Source organism: Esox lucius, chromosome 18, assembly GCF_011004845.1.
Source record: "Esox lucius isolate fEsoLuc1 chromosome 18, fEsoLuc1.pri, whole genome shotgun sequence".
Classification (NCBI taxonomy): domain Eukaryota; kingdom Metazoa; phylum Chordata; class Actinopteri; order Esociformes; family Esocidae; genus Esox; species Esox lucius.
The window spans coordinates 7,099,291-7,121,609 of record NC_047586.1 but is presented as its reverse complement, the minus strand read 5'-3'; the positions used below and the strand labels follow the sequence as shown (position 1 = coordinate 7,121,609).

General features: G+C 44.5%; 1 protein-coding gene across 7 annotated transcripts in view; it reads left to right on the top strand.

The window, feature by feature from the left end:
• Window positions 1–22,319, top strand: part of col12a1b (collagen, type XII, alpha 1b) — a 74,944-nt gene that overhangs the window by 27,439 nt on the left and 25,186 nt on the right. For 4 of the 7 annotated variants that reach the window (XM_029114768.2, XM_029114769.2, XM_029114771.2 and 1 more), the window contains 32 exons: window positions 518–663; window positions 1,260–1,389; window positions 1,492–1,628; window positions 2,906–3,035; window positions 3,967–4,106; window positions 4,244–4,376; window positions 4,504–4,524; window positions 5,245–5,384; window positions 8,334–8,463; window positions 8,759–8,898; window positions 9,347–9,476; window positions 9,865–10,007; window positions 10,124–10,253; window positions 10,617–10,756; window positions 11,187–11,310; window positions 11,419–11,561; window positions 11,695–11,824; window positions 12,562–12,704; window positions 12,826–12,955; window positions 13,088–13,227; window positions 13,939–14,068; window positions 14,728–14,867; window positions 15,014–15,143; window positions 15,254–15,393; window positions 15,506–15,635; window positions 15,881–16,020; window positions 16,117–16,246; window positions 16,471–16,610; window positions 16,748–16,877; window positions 19,003–19,145; window positions 21,492–21,621; window positions 21,829–21,971. In XM_029114768.2, the coding sequence (XP_028970601.2) occupies window positions 518–663; window positions 1,260–1,389; window positions 1,492–1,628; window positions 2,906–3,035; window positions 3,967–4,106; window positions 4,244–4,376; window positions 4,504–4,524; window positions 5,245–5,384; window positions 8,334–8,463; window positions 8,759–8,898; window positions 9,347–9,476; window positions 9,865–10,007; window positions 10,124–10,253; window positions 10,617–10,756; window positions 11,187–11,310; window positions 11,419–11,561; window positions 11,695–11,824; window positions 12,562–12,704; window positions 12,826–12,955; window positions 13,088–13,227; window positions 13,939–14,068; window positions 14,728–14,867; window positions 15,014–15,143; window positions 15,254–15,393; window positions 15,506–15,635; window positions 15,881–16,020; window positions 16,117–16,246; window positions 16,471–16,610; window positions 16,748–16,877; window positions 19,003–19,145; window positions 21,492–21,621; window positions 21,829–21,971 (4,226 nt within the window). The remainder of the gene's footprint in view (window positions 1–517; window positions 664–1,259; window positions 1,390–1,491; window positions 1,629–2,905; window positions 3,036–3,966; window positions 4,107–4,243; window positions 4,377–4,503; window positions 4,525–5,244; window positions 5,385–8,333; window positions 8,464–8,758; window positions 8,899–9,346; window positions 9,477–9,864; window positions 10,008–10,123; window positions 10,254–10,616; window positions 10,757–11,186; window positions 11,311–11,418; window positions 11,562–11,694; window positions 11,825–12,561; window positions 12,705–12,825; window positions 12,956–13,087; window positions 13,228–13,938; window positions 14,069–14,727; window positions 14,868–15,013; window positions 15,144–15,253; window positions 15,394–15,505; window positions 15,636–15,880; window positions 16,021–16,116; window positions 16,247–16,470; window positions 16,611–16,747; window positions 16,878–19,002; window positions 19,146–21,491; window positions 21,622–21,828; window positions 21,972–22,319) is intronic. The other 3 variants (XM_029114770.2, XM_029114773.2, XM_029114774.2) reach the window with 3 other exon arrangements.

The following is a 22,319-nucleotide window of genomic DNA, read 5'->3' as shown; positions in this document are numbered from 1 at the left end:
TAATCCATGCTCATTGAGTGGTTCAAAATGTTTTAGAAATGGATGGATCTTGTTTATGTTGTTTTAATTTTGTTGGTATATTAAGCAGGCTCATTCTACACAGTCTGGGTTTATGTGTTACCGGTGGCGGTTAAGTGTTAAAGTGTCAACAACAGGTTCCCATAGGGCCAACAGCATTCTGTCATTCTTCGCCACATTAAGAGAGTCTTAAGAAAACTGACATAATTTAACACGATGGTTGAGTACACAGAACCACTTTCATTGTTCCGCTGGGCTTCATAATGGACGCTGTTAATTTTTTATTAACGAGTCCCTTTGATTGTTATGGGCGACATTAAAAGATAGTTCTCACTGCCATAAAACATGGTTATGGTTTTGTAGGCAACCACTTGGATACCGCATTAGTCCTGGTAGAACACTTGTGACATTCTTTATTTGTAATTTTAAACTAGCACTGCGAGTTGGGTCATCATTATCGGTCGGCGCGGCTCAACATTCTAGACTGTTCTCTCCACAGTACCACTGCCGGGGGTGAAACAGCTGAACGTGTACGACGAGACCATGACCGCCTTTAAGGTGCGTTGGAGGAAGGCCCAAGGGGCGACGGGCTACATGCTCCTCTACAGCCCCATCAACGGCACGGCGCCCCAAGATGAGAAGGAGGTGAGAACACACACACGGACTCTTAGAGGATGCTGTTTGTGTACTCAGCATTTCCACATCCAGTTTATAAGGCAGGGCAGCCAAAGCCTCTGTTAGTGAGACCTTACTCATTCCAGATGAGTGTATACGACGACCGCCGCTGACGGCAGGAAGTGGACTTTTATGGCGGTGTTCAGGCAGGGCCTTGCAAAATAACAGACCCTTTGGACCTCGAGGGTAACGGGAAAGATTAGCTCATGCTGGCCCTGCACAGCTTCTCTCACCAGCAGAGTCATTGAGATGATACTAACGAAACAAACTTTGACAGACGCTGTATACTTTGAGTTGCAGGGTTGTGTCAGGGCTGGCAGGGAGTTCTGTAGCCTTTAGGGACATCCACTCAGGGCTGGAGGCAGAGAGGCAGCCAGACCCCATGAGACACACACACACACACGCAGCGGCCCCAGGTGTTAGTGCTACGGACCAGGTGTTCAGACAGTATCCTCTTGACAAGTCCTGTCTGGTTTTTTCTGTTCCCCCGTCTTGTCCGTCCTCCTCCTTTCTCTCCCTCTCTCCCCCTTTTCTCCACCCTTCCTTTTCTCCCTCCCCGGGGGCAGATGCGAGTTGGGGCAGATGTGAACGACGTTCAGCTGAAGGGCCTAACCCCTAACACCGCGTATTCACTCTCCCTGTTGGCTCTGCACGGAGAAGACGCCAGTGACCCGCTCGTGGACCAAGGAGTCACCTGTATGTCTACCCACCCCCCACCCCAGAGCTGTTTCCACCCCCCCCCCCCCCCCCCACCCGATCACCCGCTTTGACTGTTCCTCTGTTGTTCCCCTTTGCCAGTGCCCATGCCACCAGCGGGCAAGCTCAGGATTACCGATGTCACCCACAGCACCATGAAGCTCAACTGGGATGCCGCCCCGGGGGCTGTCCGCAAGTACGTGATCAGGTACAAGCCGGAGGACGGAGAGCTCAAAGAGGTAACGCCACACCCAAACGTCCAAGCGGTCCACAGTCTGTCGCTAATATTTCATTTTTTACTTTCCTTTCAGTTTACAGCAATAAAAAACACATATGGTTTATTCCATATGGCACCCACCATCTTAATGCACCAGCCCTTACTGCGCTCAAGAGTCTAATGTGGAGTTGTGAGGTCACTGGAAATGTGTTCAGGGAAGGTTACTGAAGTAATTTAAGTAATGGGAGAGGCTATAGGAGCGGAATGGGATCTTCGCTCCGTGGGCCATGCCTGGCCATGACACAGCGTTGGGGGAATACAAGCCTACTTGAAATTGGTGTCTCTGTGGACACCGCTTAAAGAAGCTCCAGTAATTACTGATGGATGATCTAAGGACATATCCAAAGTAGCCTCTATGAATTTATGCTCCCTGGTCTGGTCTGCCTGCTGTCGCAGACGTTCTTCCTGCTGGTTAAGAACTAAGGCTTCTTTGGACACGTTTTCCATAATTTTTTTCTTCAGTGTGGAAACTTAGGTTAAAGAGATATTTCTCAACATTTCTGCTTGAGGCTTGAAAGGTTTTTCCTACCATCAAACATCCCCTGGATTTGATGACACTTCATATTATTGATATAGATTTTCCCAAATGCTCTGACGACATTTAAAAAAAGCAAAGACATAGCTTGGAGGGAAGATTGATTTCCCTATGAGAAACCCTTTGGTTGAAAACAATTCCCATTACATTTTTATAGTTTTGATCTGTAAAATGTTTTACCCCTTTATTCTATTCTAATGTCTCATTGAAACTCCCTACGGATTCAGGAGAGTTGAAGCTTGGGACAAACTACCTCCCTGACATTCCTTTTTTTTCCCTCAGCCTACTCTATCCAACTAGGAAGTCACATGGGTCAGACAGGCTTGAGGGCTCGCTCACTAGACCTGATAACCTCAGTTAGCACCAACTGAGTCGCGATAGCACATTAAGATGGGGAATTTCATGTCTTCCCCTACCTGGGTGGTGCTGCCCAATTTACATTGCCCTTGGGATTGATTTTCCAGCCACATTCAAGGCTCAAATGTTGGTGGTATGAACTAGCGCCTTAGATTGGTTTGTTACCCTGGGAGGACCCATTTATTCATTATTATATCATTATGCATGATAAATGTTCAAAATGGGAATCCAGATCTTCCAGGATTTGGCTAAAAATGCTCTAGCAGTACAACAAATCATAGGTTTCAATCATGTTAACATTGGCAGTAGCTAAAATACAGTTTATATACTTATTCCCTTTCTGCCAGGTGGAAGTCAGTGGCGATACAACATACTTGCCTCTTGCCAACCTCATCTCACAATCTGAGTACAATGTTGCCGTCACACCAGTTTATGATGAAGGTGATGGAAACCCGATGCTTGGAGATGCTATTACAGGTACACAACCATTATTGTGGTTAATGAGCATGTCTGGGTGGTGACAGGTGAAAGATTGCAGGTCCTTCTTGGATTCAGTTTTTGCAATAATCTCTTGTGGAGTAAATACATTTTTTATCTGTCTTTAAACAACATGCATGAGAAGATGAGCGGCATTAGTTCCGGGGATTTAAGAAATTCACAATTTTGCAAGTTTTTATTAAAAAAAATTGTAATGGAAGGGCGAAACTGGCCCATAGATTTGCTCTGAATTGTCAGTAAGGACTAGAGCTCTTTGCACAAGTGAGCACACATGGACCCTGAACTTATCAGAGTCTCTGACCAATAATGCAAGACTTTATTTCTGGTTTAACCAAGATTATTTTCTGGATGAAGCCCAAACATAAAGCCACTGTTGCATGTGTGTATTTTATTATATTTTTTATTCTAAACTGTATTTGACATTATATTCTTAACGGTTTTAATTTTTCTTATTTCTTCACTGTTCTGTATTTGATTTTATATTCTTAATGGTTTTTATTATTTCTTATTTCTGTAACAGTTCCTCTGTCAAATGGATATTTATGTAAAGCACTTTGAATGACCATTGTGTATGAAATGTGCTATATAAATAAAATTGCCTTGCCTTGCCTTGCCTTGTATGTATTGAATTGAATATGAACCGAAAAAGTATTACGTTTTTGTCTGCAGTCGCTCCATGGGGCCTTGTTCATCATTAATTCCAGATGATTTGAGGAAATGCTGTGAACTCACACACACACACGCACATGCAAAACCTGTTTGTTGGCCGTTGACCTATAAATGGACTCATAGTAAAAATGCTCCGCACATAGTTCACGACGGCTCTGACAAAATGGCCTTGCCTCATCTGTCTGGACTCACGCATAATAGTCACATCCATAACCTCTCATGTCTCCGTCCACGCGCACAGACGTTGTCCCTGCGCCACAGAACCTGAAGTTCTCTGAAGTGACCCAAACCTCGTTCAGGGCCACCTGGGAACATGGGGCTCCAGACGTGGCCCTCTATCGTATCGGCTGGACCAAGAATGGAGAGAACAACTTCCAATACGTATGTTTTTTCAAGTGAACATCCCACAGCGGCTTGTGACTTCACAGTCCACCGCAGAGGGCAGTGGGCAGGATTTCATGAAATGGTGAGCTGGGACAGCTGTTCACCCCCCCCGCCGTCACTCTCTCTCTCACCAGGCTATCCTTAGCAACGATGAAACTACCCATAATCTGCAAAATCTGGACCCGGACACCCTGTACGACGTGACCCTCACAGCCATCTACCCAGACGAGTCGGAGAGTGAGGACCTGTTCGGCACGCAGCGCACGTGTAGGTCTCCCCTCGCCTTCGGCCGCCCGCCATTCGATCACATTCAGGTTTTACATTCAGGCCACAGGTGTGGTCCACAGCATATTTGAAATAACCCCTTGTTCTTTTAACGCTCCTGTTTTCCCAGTGTTAAAGATGCCCACACCCGGTATGTTGCTTTGATTGGAGAAGGACCTTATCACATCGAATGGCAAATGGTTGTGATGATACGTAGCGACTGATAATGAAAGTGTTGTTGCTGGAAAACACACTTTTTAATTTTAGAAATAAAACTTGCATGTGCATTGCTGGGCCTTTTAGGGCTGCAAATGCAAAAGTGTGACTACTGACGGGCGGCGGCCTGCGATGTGGCCGTCGGTCCTCCACAGACACCATCATTGTCCACCATTTGTCATAACATCATACCTAATGTTGTCTCAGGTGTCATTTTTTTCGTGTTGTAACGTTGTCGTCTCTCATGTCATTCATTGCCATTTCTCACGTGCCGTGACGTTTTCGTTCCTTCATGTCGTCAGTGTCGTTCCTCGTCAGCGCCGTCATTGGAAACATGCATGTTTACCGGCTGCTTCATTGTGTCGTTTGTGTGCACTTGATCACCAAACCATGCATACTCCATCACCAAACCATGCATACTCCATCACCAAACCATGCATACTCCATCACCAAATCATGTGTTCTCATCGACAAAGTCATGTGACAAATCATTTCATCATCTCATCCGTCATCGTCTCATCATCATTGCTTCATCCAGCTTCCTGAACCATGTTATAGTGTGGGACTGGTTGAGGGTGTCCCATGTTGCCTGAAGCCATCTTACTGTAGATCACCAGCAACTCGGTCCCATGTATTAATTATCATATGTTTCCAGCTCCCACCGGACCGCCACAGAACCTACAGGTGTTCAATGCGACAACGGTCTCTCTGACGGTGAAGTGGGACCATGCCCCAGGCCCTGTCCAAAACTACAAGATCTCCTTTCAGCCTGTGGCTGGGGGCAAAGCTCTCTCAGTAAGTCAAATACACAAAGATTGAAGCAGTTTCTTGAATAAAGACCACTAGGCCCAGATTAAGCCTAGTCTAGGACTGACAATAGCTCCATGGAGTTTTCTATTGAACTTAATTTAGTTTTGTCTGAGGCTAGGCTTAATCCGTTTCTGCGAAACCGGCTCCTAGCTTGCTTTAGTCTTTTGACATGACTGAGTGTATTTCAAGCAATTGAGTTTAAAGCACCTAGAATTTGTGTCTTTCAGTACAATGGCCGACAATATATAGAATAGTGTTCTTCCTCGCTGGCCTGTAACTAACTGATTGTTGACATATTGGTCAGGAATTATTTTGTGACCATTCACTTTTTTATATTTCCCATGTATTTATTATATATTTTGATAGACCAATTCAACTACCACAATGTGCAAAGACACGCAGTTTATGAAATTTGTCATGAAACTAACTAGACTATTGTCAACAGTAATGTCAGATTTATACATTTAAAGCCCTGCTTTTATTGTTCCAACATTATCATTCAACTAAGAAAAAAAATCTACACTTTTTGTTTTGTTTTACAGCACTATATAATAGGAAAGGAAAAATTCCATTAGCCCTTGGAATATAAAACCTTCAATCACATATTTCAGCACTTAAAAGGAGTTTTATGAATTTGATCAAAAAGCTGATGTTACTTATTTTTTCAAAATGGCATACAAAGTTGCAATATTGTTTTCTTCAGCTGCGTTTTGACTCAAAACCTAATTAATACAAACATATTTGTCATAATATGCCTAGTTGGTAATATTTTAGGGCGATGGAGATGACATGTTATTTGTTGTGACAATGCAAAAAAAAAAAAAGATTGTTTAAATCTACCAAATTTAAGGAAGTTAACTGAAAGTATTTAAAAAATATCCTCCAAAATATTTTCTCTTATACAATCCCTCTGTAAAATCATTTCCCCAGCTATATATTTTGGGTGAACTATCCCTTTAATGCTGCTCCAGTATCTGATGTCCCCGAGCTAGTGATCACCCCAGTGATGAATCCAGGACAATCTAAGCATTGGTAGGCTACTTCAGTATCAGTAGGCTACTTCTCAAGGCCAGCAGATAAACAGTCCAAAATTTCAAAGTCAACTGTGTACATTTTTGTTCATAGGTTTATTATAACAATCCCTTTCCTATTGGAATCCACACATGGTGTCCTCCCTAAAAGGGTAATAACACCAGGCCAATTTGTCTTTTTACACATCATTAGTCTGACCATTATTTTGGATAATGACATTGTCCTCCTGTCCAGTGTATTTGTGTACTTAAAGGAGGTCTGTATCTGGCAGCCAAGCCAACATTCCTAAATGATAACTTAATTGTTATCAGCGACGGAAAATGCTTAGAAAATACCTTTAGGAAACTTTTGGGATTTAACCTTCGGTTGACGATGCGCTTATATGAAAAGAATTTGGTTAGTTATTGTCTCTGGGAAGTTTTGACAGTGTACCACAAACCATGTGTCAGTTGTCTAAACTGTGATCTCATACACAATGAGAACTGGTGAATAAGTGAGCCCATTATGGCACGTCATTGGTATTATAGTATCTCTGTACTAGCAGAATGGAGACATCTGCTGTTGTGATGTTTTGGTCTGTAGACTTGCTGATTTAATGTTTAAGCCATATAAGCTAGGCATAACATTTTGAATTGTAAAATAGCAGGACCCTGAAGTTCCATCCTTTGATACGACGGTTTAGTGATGTTGGAATACAAACAGTGGATCTGTATCCTAGGTGATCTGCTACATGGATGCAAGCACATATTTTGGGAATTGTGTTGTCTGCTCCATGGCTATAGTCATTCCCTGACCCTTTTGTGAATTAGGCACTTTTTTCATTGTTCCTTCTAGCAATGACTTTGCTGATAGCTACTTCATTAAGTGTTATGACTATTGTAGAGCTGTAATGACTATTACCGGGTAGGAACAACCCGGTAATACAACAATATTATTGCGCTGATATGACTATTGCTAAGCTATGATGACTATCACAAGGCAGCTGATAGTTCCTCTGTATAGACTGAAATTGTATTAGTCATAACTCCCTTTCAACCTGTAAGGACTATTATGGGGCTGGAATGATTATTATTGCGCTGTGAGGAGTATTGCTAAGCTGTGATGACTATCAAAAGGCAGCTAAGAGTTCCTGTGTATATAAATATAATCAAACATATTTTTTGTCAAGCTAATTGATGCAAATATATTGTCATCAAGTCCTGACGAGATATACAAGGTTCTCAAAACTCCTAGCCGGAGTAAGCACAAACAAAACACTGGTCTTATTTAAAGTGATTCTAAAATTCCTTATGGAATAAATTAATGGTGAAATGTGAGACGACCCAGTACCAAATTGTGCCGCTAGACTTAATGGGGATTGTGACCGCCGATTATTTCAGTCTATAACAGCATCTGCTAAATGACTCAAATGAAAAAAAAAAGACCAAATAAATCAAGTTAAAAAAGATGACTTATGGAACCTTGCTTTGGTTTCTGCTAGACTGAAATCAAGGCAAAAGTATGGGCTGATTATAGAGAAACTGAATTGCTGCTTTAATAGAGGTCCCTGGACTCTGCGAGTAGTCGTGTTCATACTCCACAACTTGGTAAAAGTCCAAATTCAAAGAGGAATTTTGAGTTTACTTTGGTCATGTCTGAATGGCTTTCCCCCGGACAGTGTAGAAGAACTCACCCGACCAAGGTAGCTAGCTGATGAGTGTCAGGACTTTTTGTGTGATCCCAGGAGAATACAGACCAAATCGTATCCATGGAGAAATTGTAACTTGTCGTCTTGACTACCACTTCTTTCCCGGTGTCATATAATAAATAAACCTCTGACTTTAAAGAGAGACGTTCTTCACCTCTCCTCCCTGAGATTAAGAAAGACCACCGACCGCTGACATGTTGTTGTGCTGTACACAGACACAAGTGGGTGGGAAGAAGAACAGCGTTATCCTCCAGAAGCTAACGCCTGACACGCCCTACTCCATCACCGTGGCTGCAGTGTACCCCAGTGGCGAAGCGAAAAGTATCTCAGGGCAAGGAAAGACAAGTAAGTGGACCCACAAGACATAAAAAGACATAAACACCCACAAGACATGAAAAGACAGCACTTCCCGCCACATTTCCATCTGTATTTTTTGCGTTACATTTCATTGTGTTTCCGCGTCAGACAATCTCCACAAAATACTCTTGTACTAAAAAGGTTAATAAACATAATCATGCTGAATAATTAACACATTTCGTCACAAATATCTTTTGCACCATATTGTTGGTCTACAGTTCTGTCCATATACAGTAACGTGATGCAAAATAAGCATATTAAAGGATCTTGTGTTTGTGCCCAGAGCCTCTTGGTGGAGTGAGGAACCTGCAGGTGACCAATCCCACGATGACCACACTGAACGTGAAATGGGAGCCGGCCGATGGGAAAGTCAGGGAGTACAAAGTGATCTATGTGCCAGCAGCTGGTGGAGCAGAGAGCATGGTAGGCATGGTAGGACTATGGGAAGGACTATCGCCTGACTGTAGAAACATTTCCAACAATACAAAATGTCATTACACTGCAAATAATTTTGCCAGTGGAACAAGACAATTTCACTATTTTTGAAGAGATGTTTGTTTGAAATAAGTGAAATAATATGCCAATGGAAAAAGAGATATTCAAGGCATATTTTCTAAAAACAAGCGTGTATATTCTAGCTTGTTAAGAAAAATGTGCCTAATATTAAGGATGGTTTGATTTTTTTACTTGAAAACAAGTTAAATATACTTGGTAAGGCAGATATTTTTTGCGATGTAGAAGAAGCGTATTTAATGTATTGAGTGGTGTGTTATGATAAATCACAAAATATTCGCAAAACAACTATCTCCGGTCAAACAGGGTTATGTCGATGGTGGGCAGGGGTTAACGGTCAGCTTGTGTTTGTGTGAAGGAGACTGTGGCCGCTTCGGCCACCAGCACTGTTCTGAAAAGCCTCCAGCCAGACACCCTCTACACCGTTTCACTGGTGCCGGTCTACGAAGTGGGAGATGGCCAGAAACAGTCTGACAACGGAAGGACAAGTAAGAGTGTCTGACCGCTACTTGTGAAGATCGTTAAAGATCTTCTAAAGATCAGTTATTCAGTGATCTTTTCATGGTTTGACTATTGGCCTTCTTAAAAGCGGGTTTATGGAGTAAATCCATAAATAACCACCAATGAAGAGGGTAACTCTTCATTTAGTCTGTATTTAAACTTCATACAGACTCCTTGCAATCCCAAGTTATTGTATAAAGATTCAAGGGCAGACTAATGGCTTTCTGAAAAGCCATTAATATCATCAATAGAGAGGATGACTCTTTATTGCTGGATTTTAATTCTATTCAAACTCCCTAAAATCCGTTAGTAGTGAGAACTGTAAAATCAGTCAGAATAAAATGATATTACTTAAGCATTGTTCAACACATCAAGGGCCCATTGGTGGAGTGAGAAACTTGCAGGTGACCAATCCCACAATGACCACTCTGAACGTGAAATGGGAGCCGGCCGATGGGAATGTGAAAGAATACAAAGTGACCTATGTGCCAGAGGATGGCGGAGCTGCTGAGGCAACGGTAGGACGAGTGCAGCAGTGTGCCAAGATGTTAGAAATTGGTTGCCGTATAAAATATGTTTTGTTGGCATGTCGACGGTGGGCAGGGGTTAACGGTCAGCTTGTGTTTGTGTGAAGGAGACTGTGGTCGCTTCGGCCACCAGCACTGTTCTGAAAAGCCTCCAGCCAGACACCCTCTACACCGTTTCACTGGTGCCGGTCTACGAAGTGGGAGATGGCCAGAAACAGTCTGACATCGGAAGGACAAGTAAGAGTGTCTGACCGCTACTTGTGAAGATCGTTAAAGATCTTCTAAAGATCACTTCTTCAGTGATCTTTTCTGGGTCTGACTAATGGCCTTCTTAAAAGTGGATTACGGAGTAAATCCATAAATAACCACCAATGAAGAGGGTAACTGTTTTAGATCTGTTTTAATCTCATATAGACTCTTAACAATATTAAATAAAAAAAAGTTTCAGTTCAGAAATTTACTATTGGCCTTCTTACAAGCTATGCCTAGACAGGACAGGACTCATTTTGCTGGATTCTTGCTTTGTGCAAACTCAACTAAATAACACACGATAGTACTTCACAAAGTTGCATTACTAAAGAGTCGGTTGGTTGTGCCCAGAGCCTCTCAGTGGAGTGAGGAACCTGCAGGTGACCAACCCCACCATTACCACACTGAACGTGAAATGGGAGGCAGCCGAGGGGTCAGTCAGAGAGTACAAGGTCATCTACGTGCCGGCTGCGGGCGGAGCTGAGAGCGTGGTAGGACTGCTAACTGAGAGTGTAGAAAATGTGGTCACTTTCTAGGGCTTGAGCACCACTGTACGGACCCATAATGCCTCTGCACTCCTATTTGACTGGCTATAGTCGCTTGCCATATCTTGTGATTTATACCGTATAACGTTCAGCCTGCCAATTCATGACTTTCAGCCAATTATCAATCAGGATTCTAAGCACGTTATTATCCTGGCTGCTGACTGGCTGAAGGGCATGGTATAGGAGGCCAAAACATTTATGACAAAACATTCATGTTTGCAGTTCTAATTGTGCTGGTAACCAGTTTATAAAACCAATAAGGCATCTTTGTGTTATATTTCCAATATTGGCGATATACCACACCCTACCATGCCTTATTTCATATACGAGGAATGGGCAGATTTAAATACCTCAACTGTGTGTGTGCAATGTAAAGGAGACTGTGGGCGGGACGAATACAGTCTTGAAGGGCCTTACGCCAGAAACCCTTTACACTGTTTCGGTGGTGCCTGTCTATGACCTGGGAGACGGCAAGAAGATGTCAGAGAACGGGAAGACAAGTAAGCTTGACAGACATTGGCAGGGGTTGGGTGATGAACATTCTGAGAGTGTGGTCAGTGGAAGGGATCTCTCTTCAGTGCTGGATTGTCACCCTTGATCCGTCCCAGGACCCGTTGGCGGAGTGAGGAACCTGCAGGTGATCAACCCGACCATGACCACCCTGAACGTGCGCTGGGAACCGGCCGATGGGAAAGTCAAAGAGTACAAAGTCATCTATGTGCCTGCCGCCGGTGGAGCTCCTGAGGCAATGGTAGGACCGCGGGGTGGGGGGGGGTGGGGGGGGGGGGGGTGGGGCGTAAGGAAGCGTCGCTGCGCCGTAACGCCACTTAAACGTTGGTTGTGGGCAGAGGTTAATATTTTGATTCCGCTTGGGTGTAACGTAGGAGACTGTGACGGCCACCACCACCAGCACAGTTCTGAGGGGCCTTCAGCCAGACACCATCTACACCGTCTCACTGGTGCCCGTCTTCGCGGAGACAGAGGGCAAGAGGCAGTCTGAGAACGGGAAGACAAGTAAGCACATTGACTTGGTGGTGGACAGAGTTGACATACAGTCATGAACTGTGTGTGATGGGCATGGATGATACTTGGAGATGAGCGGTGAGTGTGTAACGTTCATGCATTTGCAGCTCATGTCCGCGTGTCGGTTTTAACAGTGGCCGACATCAGAGGAAACGTGCCCTACATTTCATTTGTTTTTACGGCACGCAATTTCTGACTGTATTCGGATAGAGTTCATCTTTAGATGCTCTACAGATCAGCAACAAATGAACCCGACCCCTAGTCATAACCCTAGCCCTGATCCTTACCCTAAGCCTATAGCTTGCAGTTGCTCATCAACAGATAGTTGATAATATGACTGTCTTTACATCGTCTACCGATAGACTATCCAACAAAACCCGGTGTGGTCATTCTGCTGTTTCATTTTTGCCTGGTGTTGACAGAGTTCATGCTTTGTCGGAGCTAACGGAGTGTGAACAGCAGCTCTGAGATAGAGACTGTAATGCAGTTGCCTTTATGGTTTGGCCCGAATCCGTGGAACAAGATCCTCTAGAACAATGTTTGGTTTACTGTTCAATTGGCCCTGTTGCCTGTTGTGCACATCCAAGCTTTCACTCTAAATCAAACCTTTAGTCTAAGCTGTAGTTCGTGCGTTCCAGAGGAGCCCCAAAGCGAGCTCGCTTGTTATAATTCAATTTAGAAGAATAGAATAGAGCGGCCTTTGTTTCTAACTGTGCATCTGTCACCAGGACCGTTGGGCGGGGTGAAGAACCTGCGGGTAACCGATCCCACCATGACTTCTCTGAAGGTGGACTGGGACCCAGCGGACGGAGCCGTGCGCCAGTACAAGATCTTCTTCGTTCCTGAGGCTGGAGAAACACCTGAGGAAATGGTTGGTGTCTTCTACCGTATGAGCTGAAAAATAGCATTGAGCATATTCCACTTTGAAATCAAAGGATCCGTCATGGGGTCAGTCGTCCGATTAATGTCACTTTCCACATGCTTGTGAACAGGAGCAAGTGCCTGGAGCAACCACCAGTATTGTTTTGAGAAACCTCAAGCCCGACACTCCGTATACAATATCTGTCTTACCTATTTACCCGGCCAGAGAAGGAAGACGTCAGTCAGAAAACGGACGAACGTGTGAGTATGCCGTCACAAAAAGGGATTTAGCTGCATGGCAAACATGCATTGAAGAACATCATACACTGTATATTCACTGGATTTTCCACAATAATCCCGGAATAATAAACAAAGTTTTGTTTTTCTTGTCAGTGCCATTGGGTGGAGTGGCCGGTCTGCAGGTCATCAACCCCACCCACACCACCCTCACCGCCACCTGGGACGCCGCTGACGGCAACGTGCAGGGCTACAAGATCATCTACACTCCTGTCACAGGAGGCCCTGAGCTCATCGTGAGTCCCACTCCATGTGCTCCCAAGAGGCGTATTACTTACGCGTGTGAGGTCACGCGTGTTGACAGCGTAGTGTCCCTGGGCCAGCCTATTGCAACAGTTTCCCGTGTCTAGGGAGGAAAGAGCACCGTCTCGTCGCACAGCATACTTTGTAGAGTGGGGATTATGTCAACCGGCTAGAGAAGTTAGCGCAGAGGCCTTGCCGCTAGCAGTTAGCCTGCAGTGTTGATTATGATTGGAGGCAGCAGCAGTGGAGTGGTCGTGCTGTTGTGCCCCTGTAGCCTAGCGTAGCTGAGAACAGCAGCTCTGTGATAACAACACTAATGCAATTGCCTTTATGGTTTGGCCCCGGTCTGTGGAACCTGATCCTCTTAAGTCTTGTTTGGTTAACTGTTGAGTTGGCCTGTGTGCGCCTGTCATAGCTTTCACTCTAAATCCAACCTCCCGTATAAATAAACTCCACGGAAAAACTGGAACAGTAGTAGTTGTATAGTTAATGTACTTTTACTGACCATAGCACAATTGGGCTTTATCATACGGATCTGGTATTACAGTCTGCATCCTACTTATCATTTAGTGTACTACTTTCTACCAGGGCAAAAGTAGTGCATTTAGGAAGTAGTGCATTTAGGTTTCTTCGTGATGTGTCAGTTGTGTTGTGGTATGTCTGTTGGAGATCTGCCGGTGTGACTCCATCTCTCCCCTCTGAAGGAGCAAGTCTCGGAGAGCACGACCACCTCGGTTCTGAGGAGCCTCTCGCCAAACACCAAGTACAGAGTGACGGTCGTGCCGGTGTACGCGGAGGGAGATGGTCCGACCCAGACCAAGGACGGAACCACAAGTGAGTAATGGCAAAGTCTTGCACATGACCCTGTCAGTGATCGGTGGTAATAACAGGCATGTGGTTCAATGATAGATGAGAATATCTGAGGTAACCTGCACGTACACTGCTATCTGTAGACGTACACTACTATCTATAGACATACACTACTATCTATAGACATACACTACTATCTGTAGACATACACTACTATCTATAGACATACACTACTATCTATAGACATACACTACTATCTATAGACATACACTACTATCTGTAGACATACACTACTATCTGTAGACATACACTACTATCTGTAGACATACACTACTATCTGTAGACATACACTACTATCTATAGACATACACTACTATTTGTAGACATACACTACTATCTATAGACATACACTACTATCTATAGACATACACTACTATATATAGACATACACTACTATCTGTAGACATACACTACTATCTGTAGACATACACTACTATCTAGACATACACTACTATCTATAGACATAGACTACTATCTATAGACATACACTACTATCTAGATATTCACTACTATCTATAGACATACACTACTATTTGTAGACATACACTACTATCTATAGACATATTGTAGTTGTAATATGCAGGCAGCACTTTTCACTTTCTCTGTTTCGTCCTCCTGCCCAGAACCCCTGGGCTTCGTGAAGAACATGCAGGTTTACCAGCCCACCACCAGCACCCTGAATGTGCGCTGGGACCCAGCCGAGGGGAAAGTGCGCGAATACATCATCGTCTACGTCCCGGCGGCCGGCGGGGAGCAGGACGTGGTGCGTCTTGGTCGCTTAACCAGCACTCTTCCTAATGCTCTCTAGAATGACCAATTTCAGAGCCCCACTTTTGATCTAACGTGACACACACCTCCAGTACTATTCTCCCCTGAGGCCACTGACAATCTCTCATCTGTTCTTAACAGGACCAGTTGTCTGGAACAACAACCAACACTGTGCTGAAGGAACTGACCCCAGACACGGAATACACTGTGACTGTGGTGCCAGTCTACGAAGAGATGGAGGGACTCTCTAGGTCCCAGAATGGAAAGACAAGTGAGTCCAACTTGAACGGGGTGACGTTATTCCTTCTGGTGCCACTCGTTAAGTGAATGCCAGGCCGTGCCTTCCCGTGGGCTGGTGTAACCCGGTCCCTTCTGCCTCAGATCCTTTGGGAGGAGTGAGGAACTTGAAGGTCACCAACCCCACCATTAACAGCCTGACAGTTCGTTGGGACCCGGCCGTCGGTGATGTGCGTAACTACAAGGTCTTCTACGTGGCCAAGCCGGATGGGACGGAACAAATGGTACGCCCGTCTCTGTCCTCTTCGGCGGTCAGCCTACGCCGCGCTGACGTTGTCATTTGGTTGTCGCTGTGGTGAAATGCTAACGTTGATATTTACCTGCCCTCCGAAACAGGAGCAAGTGTCAGGGGGCACCACCAACCTTGTCCTGCGTAACCTGCAGTCCGATACTCAGTACAACGTGTCTGTCGTCCCAGTTTACACAGACGTGGAGGGGATCTTGCAGTCGGACCAGGGAAAGACAAGTCAGTGCAGAATTTCAATGGTCACTTTCACTCACGAAACGCCATGCTATAATATTGACGTACGTCATTATAGTAATAACAATTACAAGAACGGTATTTCGTACAACAAAACAGTGAAATGTGTAAAATCACCTGTATTTTTGGACTGCGTACTTCCACGTCGGCCTTTGAGTCGACCGAGTAGCTCACTCGATGGGTGTCGGCGAGCGGCCTGATGTTGTTCTGTGGTTTTGGGTGTCCTTCAGAGCCGCTGAGTGGAGTGAAGAACCTGCAGGTGACAGATCCCACCACCAACTCCCTGAGGGTACGCTGGGAGCCAGCCGAGGGGGACGTGCGCCAGTACATTGTCCTCTACGCCCCGCTTGCTGGAGGACCTGAGTTCACGGTATGTTGCCAACACTTGTTCTTGCACTGTGTAAGCAATCACTTTGTGATCTTTAATGGAGATCGACTTTCCATTCTTGTTCACTCGTTTTCACAGACCACGGTTTCTGGGATGTCAACCAACACCATTCTTAGGAACCTCGTGCCAGACACACAGTACAAGGTGACATTGGTGCCTATGTACGGGGATATCGAAGGGAAGAGAAACTCTAAAAACGGAAAAACAAGTAAGTTGTGACTGAACCAACTGGACAATATGTACTCAAATGAAAAACATTTCCAATCTGTGAAACCCGTACAAATATCTGAAGTTAAACTCACTGCAAGATTTTTTTTTTGACTGTACGCTTCAGTATTAAGCTCACTTTGACGTGGCAATGGCTCGAGGACGACCGGCTCCATTTGCTTTTGAGTGATGTTGACATCATTGTTTTCCGCCCCTTCCCGCCAGAGGCGTTGGGAGGTGTGAAGAACCTACAGGTCACTGATCCCACCACCAGCTCCCTGAAGGTGCGCTGGGAGCCGGCGGAGGGCAACGTGCGCCAGTACCGCCTCTTCTACGTCCCCACATCCGGTGGAGCTGAGGACATGGTAAGGCCACTGGCAGTCCGCACGTTGTGACCAATCGCGGCGTGTTTGCTTGAAATCTGACGAGGCCAGATTCAACGATACGCAGGGGGTGGGGGTGAACTTTGATGAGTCGATGCGAACACCTCCCTTGTGAACAGGAGCAGGTGTCGGGAGGCACGACCAACACCATCCTGAGGAACCTTCTATCAGACACACCCTACACCGTCACAGTGGTCCCTGTCTACCCAGAGGGAGAGGGCCAGCGTCAGGCAGACAAAGGAAAGACACGTAAGTCATCAATTAACAAATGCCCCCCCCCCCCCAAAAAAAATAACACTGCATCAGATGGATTGAAGTGCGTAGCTTTATATGTCTTGTGTCAGCATATACAGTATCTCACAAGTAAGTATACCCCTCACATTTTTGCAAATATTTGATTGAAGTGAGTACACCCCTAAGTGAAAATGTTACTCGTTAGTGTTACAAGGACTCAGGTGTGAATGGGGAACAAGTGTGTTAAATTTGGTGTTATCACTCTCACACTCCCTCATACTGGTTACTGGAAGTTCAACATGGCACCTCATAGCAAAGAACTCTCTAAAGATCAGAAAAAAAGAATTGTTGCTCTACATAAAGATGGCCTAGGCTATAAGAAGATTACCAAGACCCTGAAACTAGATTACTGGAACCATGTCCTGTGGTCTGATGAGAACAAGATACACGTATTTGGTTCAGATGGTGTCAATCGTGTGTGGTGGCAACCAGGTGAGGAGTACAAAGACAAGTGTGTCTTGCCTACAGTCAAGCATGGTGGTGGGAGTGTCATGGTCTGGGGCTGCATGAGTGCTGCCGGCACTGGGGAGCTACAGTTCATTGAGGGAACCATGAATGCCCACATGTACTGTGACACACTGAAGCAGAGCATGATCCCCTACCTTCGGTGACTGGGCCGCAGGGCAGTATTCCAACATGATAACGACCCCAAACACACCTCCCAGACGATCACTGCCTTGCTAAAGAAGCTGAGGGTAAAGGTGATGGATTGGTCAAGCATGTCTCTAGACCTAAACCCTATTGAGCATCTGTGGGGCATTAATGGCTGTGTGTTGTGTTATTTTGAGGGGACAGCAAATTTACACTGTTATACAAGCTGTACACTCACTACTTTACATTGTAGCAAAGTGTCATTTCTTCAGTGTTGTCGGATGAAAAGATACAATCAAATATTTGCAAAAATTTGAGGGGTGTACACACTTTTGTGAGATACTGTATGTTGTAAACACATATTTGGTTTGATGAACACACATGTACATATCTGTCAAAATATACAAGAATTGGCCGTTTTTATATTTTATATGTCAGATTGAAATATGTAATGAACATATATGATCATGTGTTTTAAAATATATTTAAAGTATTTTTTATATGTTAAGTCTTTTAATCTAAATGATAATATATGGCCATATATTAGATTTCTGTATGGGTTACCTCACCCCAAGAAAAATATAAAAAATACCATACTAATAATTGTTGTTTTAGTAGCTCTGTGTGGTTTTTATAACCTATTGTGTGCATGCGTTTGTTTGAAATGGCTTGCCATGCTCAGTCAGCAGATATTCATCCCAAAGAAGTTGACTGGAAAACTGTGATTCCAGCAGAGCGTATCAGTATTACAGAGCCTGTGGAGTATAATGATCCCACAGGAAGTTCCAGAGACTCCGTTGGGCAAGGCTTATGTGAAATCGTCAGTATGGGCGTCAAGCTTTTAGTTTGAGCTTTCTAAGTGCTTGTCAATCTTGAGACAGACACAGATTTATGGTAATTGAGTCATATCCGATGACAAGCCAAATGTAAAGATGGAATGTTTAACAGGCTAATCTTTCTACTGAAACACCATCATTTGTTTCATGTACAGTAGATTGAACCTGTGTGTTGGACAAATAATGTAGGTTATACTGTGAATGTTTTAAGTTCTACATAGGGTAGCTAGGTCTAGGTCCATCTACTGCTTATAACTTCACTTGGCGGAAAGTGCTGAAAGCCAGAGCAACATGCACATCTGTTTTTGTTTAAAAGGGAAGTTAAGAGGTTTTTGCATGAACTCAAAGTGTGCTATTTCTCCTTAGATGCTTTCCACATAGACATTATAAAATCACATGGTTTTTCGAGACTTTGCTTTCCTCAGCATTTCAGTCACCCCCTTTTTCTTCTGAGCTAGGTCAAGTTTCAATCCTTGCAATATAAAGATGTTTAACATTTTGCTCTTGTGTCTCTGTTTTCTTGCTCGACTTAAAGCTCGACATGGCGCAGTAGTGTGAAATAAACGCTTTTGTGTGGTCAGGGCGTCAGGGGAAGTGACCCTTGAAATGTCCCTCGTCTCTCTTGACTTTCTCTGACCCTCTGTGAACTCCAGTTCCACGCACCCCTCCCAAGAACATCCAGGTGTACAACCCCTCCCCCAACAGCCTGAATGTACGCTGGGAGCCCGCCTCCGGCCAGGTGCAGCAATATCGCGTCACCTATTCCTCACTGTCTGGAGTCAGACCCTCTGAGACGGTAAGTCCACTAGGTGCACCCCAAATAGCCCCCTCTTCCCAGAGTAGTGCCTTAAAGTTATGTCAGACATATCACACTATGTAGGGGATAGGGATGCATTTGGTGCGTGACTGTTTACGGGATCCCGTAATTATGCTGAGGCGAGGTCGACCCCGACCACCTTTAGACGGAAAGGGAAAGTCTACTTAAACGGCAGGAGTTGGGAATAGGCTTGCTGTGTTTCACGAGACGCATAGAAATCTGGAAGACGTTGTTCGTCTGTAGAAGCCTGCAGAGATAATTGTCCCGTCTTTGTGTCCGTTGTATCAGAAACCAAGATTTTTCGGGCTCTTAATTATTTGTCCAACAGGATTGATTTTACAACTCCAAAGCACATGCTGTATCTTGGGTTGTAAGACAAAGATGAATGAGAGTGCCTTACAGACAGCTTTTACTGTATCATCAGATCAGCAAATATGCACATCCACATCTGATAGACATTGAAATAAATTTTCCTTGACATTTTGGATGGCATAATGTCTTGGTTAGGGGATAATGGGGTTTTTATGATTGTATTGTTCTTTGATGCAGCTGTAGGCCTTAAAAGCCCTCATGGTAACAAACACATTATTTTATTCTCATTCAGCCTCTTCCCCCTTATCTATTCTCAATATCCCTACATGTCTTATTGAAGACAACACAGCTTATACAGTGCCTTCAGAAAGTACGCACATCCCTTCATTCTCTCCACCTTTTGACATTTTGTTGTGTTATGGACTTAATTCATAACAAATTAAAACCTTTTTTTGCCATCGGTCTACACATGATACCCCATGATGACAAAGACAAAACACACATTTGTGCTTCGGGTCATTTTCGCGTTGATAGATGAACATTGAAGAAAATCTCATCCAGAATGCACATCCATCAATCGCTTCATTCATCCTTCCCTGGACCCTAACCACTCTTCTAGTGAAAATGCTGCCGAAACCCATACCCGCTGCATGATTCTCTCACCACCACGTTTCGCTGTAGGCATGGTATTTGCCAGGTGATGAGTGGTGCCTTGTTTTTGCCAGATGTAGCCCTTGGCATTCAGGCCTAATAGTACGATGTGGTCTCATCAGACCGGATAAAAGTCTCAGCCCGCTTATCATATGCCTTAATCAGACGTGGTTCTGTTTTGGTTCTCTACCATAAAGGCCTGGTTGATGGAGCACTGCAGAAATGGTTGTCCTTCTGTCACTTTCTCCCATCTCTGTGGAAAGATAATTCAAAAGCTATTTTAGAGTGGCCATTGAGTCACCTCCCTCAGCAAGGCCCATCTTGCCCAGTTATTTAGTTTGGTCAGAAAGCCAAGTTAGGAAGAGTGTTGGTGTTTCCAAAGTTCTTCCATTTGTCAGTGATGGAGCCCACTGTGCTCCAGGGAACATTCATTGCTATAGCTATTCTTTTAATAACATTTGCCATGTCTATACCATAACACAATTTGGTCTTGGAGGTCTATAGAGATTTCCTTGGACTTCATAGCTTGGTTTTGGCACTATAAAGCGTGGCATATTTTATAGACAGGTGTGTGTGCCTTTTCTAAATCATGTCCAATCAATTTAAGTTCTTCGAATTCAGTAAACTGAAACAAATTCATAAATACATATGTTTCTGATCTGTCATTATGTTCTGTAGATTGATGGTAAAAAAAAATAAATAAAAACAATTAAATTCAGTCGATAAAACAACAAAATGTGGGGTCTGAATAGTGGTGTTCAGAGGAAGTTTACCGTGCAGGTAGACTGGAGGTAGACTAATTTAAATCGCAGCTGTGTTTAGGACAATGTAGTGGTCAGAACCCAGATAAACCAACACTCTAGCCAACGGTCTGTATTATTGGCTGTGGTGAAACTGAGACAGTGCTGAGGTAGACATTGGGCCTGTCCAACTGGTCTTGTGGTGTCGGTCAAACATTAACCTGACGGTGGACGATACATAACACTAACTGTTTATCACTCATCGCTTAGCCGAATGAATGTCATTGTTTAGCCTTTGAATTTCCTTCAAGGCCTTGCTAGTACTTTGTGTTAGACTTTGGCACGAGGCTACCTCAAAGAAGGCATTATCAGGGATTAACAGTGAGCTCATTATGTACATTAGCAATGCCAGGGCATTATGTAACACACAGAGGAGCTCATTTGAATAAGGGAAGCCATCAGCTCCGCGTCCCAACTGACACTCTATCTCTATCTAGTGCACTTCTTTTGTCGGGAGCCCGTAGCACTGCGGGCCCTGGGCGAACGTCGTGCTCCGAATAGAGTGCCATTTGGGATGCAGGTCAGGCGTCATTGTGATGTATGTCTCATGACCTCCCTGAAGGTCCTGGTCCCGGGAAACATCAACACTGCCTTCCTGGATTCGCTCATTCCCGACACGCCGTACTCCGTCAGTGTTCAGGCTGTGTACGCCGACGGGGATGGACCACCACTGAAGGGAAACGGCAAAACATGTGAGACTTAAATCCAATCAACCTGTCCGAGTTGTGTACATTGATATGAGTGACTAATTCGCCTTGTGTACATAGAAATCGCACACTCATGACCGTTACTCACGCTTTCCCGATGCCGCGGTCCGCAGCATTCACATGCCGGCGTGTCTACGCACGCCGCACGCACGCTTGGGGTTGTTAGATTCACGCGTGTTCTTTCTGTGGCAGTGCCTCGTGGTGGACCAAGGAACATGCGTGTGTTTGATGCCACTACCAACACCCTGACGATCGGCTGGGACCACGCTGAAGGTCCTGTTCAGCAGTACAAGATTGCCTACGCCCCCACCACCGGAGACCCCATCACAGAGTTTGTGAGTTCATGTGTTGGATCCCTAATGACACAAATCAGGCTCTGGTAAAAAAAAAATAAAAAAAAGATGTTCGCTGTGTACGCAAACTGGGCACCTTTTTTGGATTTTAGAGGTTGACTTGAGGGACTTGTGAACCGTTGACTTTAACCAACTGTCTATTTTTCATATTTTGTCAGACGGTCAAATCAAACACACGCCTGCACGCTCACACCAAGCCCCTGTTCGACGTAAAACACCTGCCAAGCACTGTACGCCAACAAAGTCATAATTCCTTGACTGCTTGGTCCACGTCACCAGATAATTGGTGATTAGTAAGATGAATCAGAGGCTCAGTTAGAACAACATTAT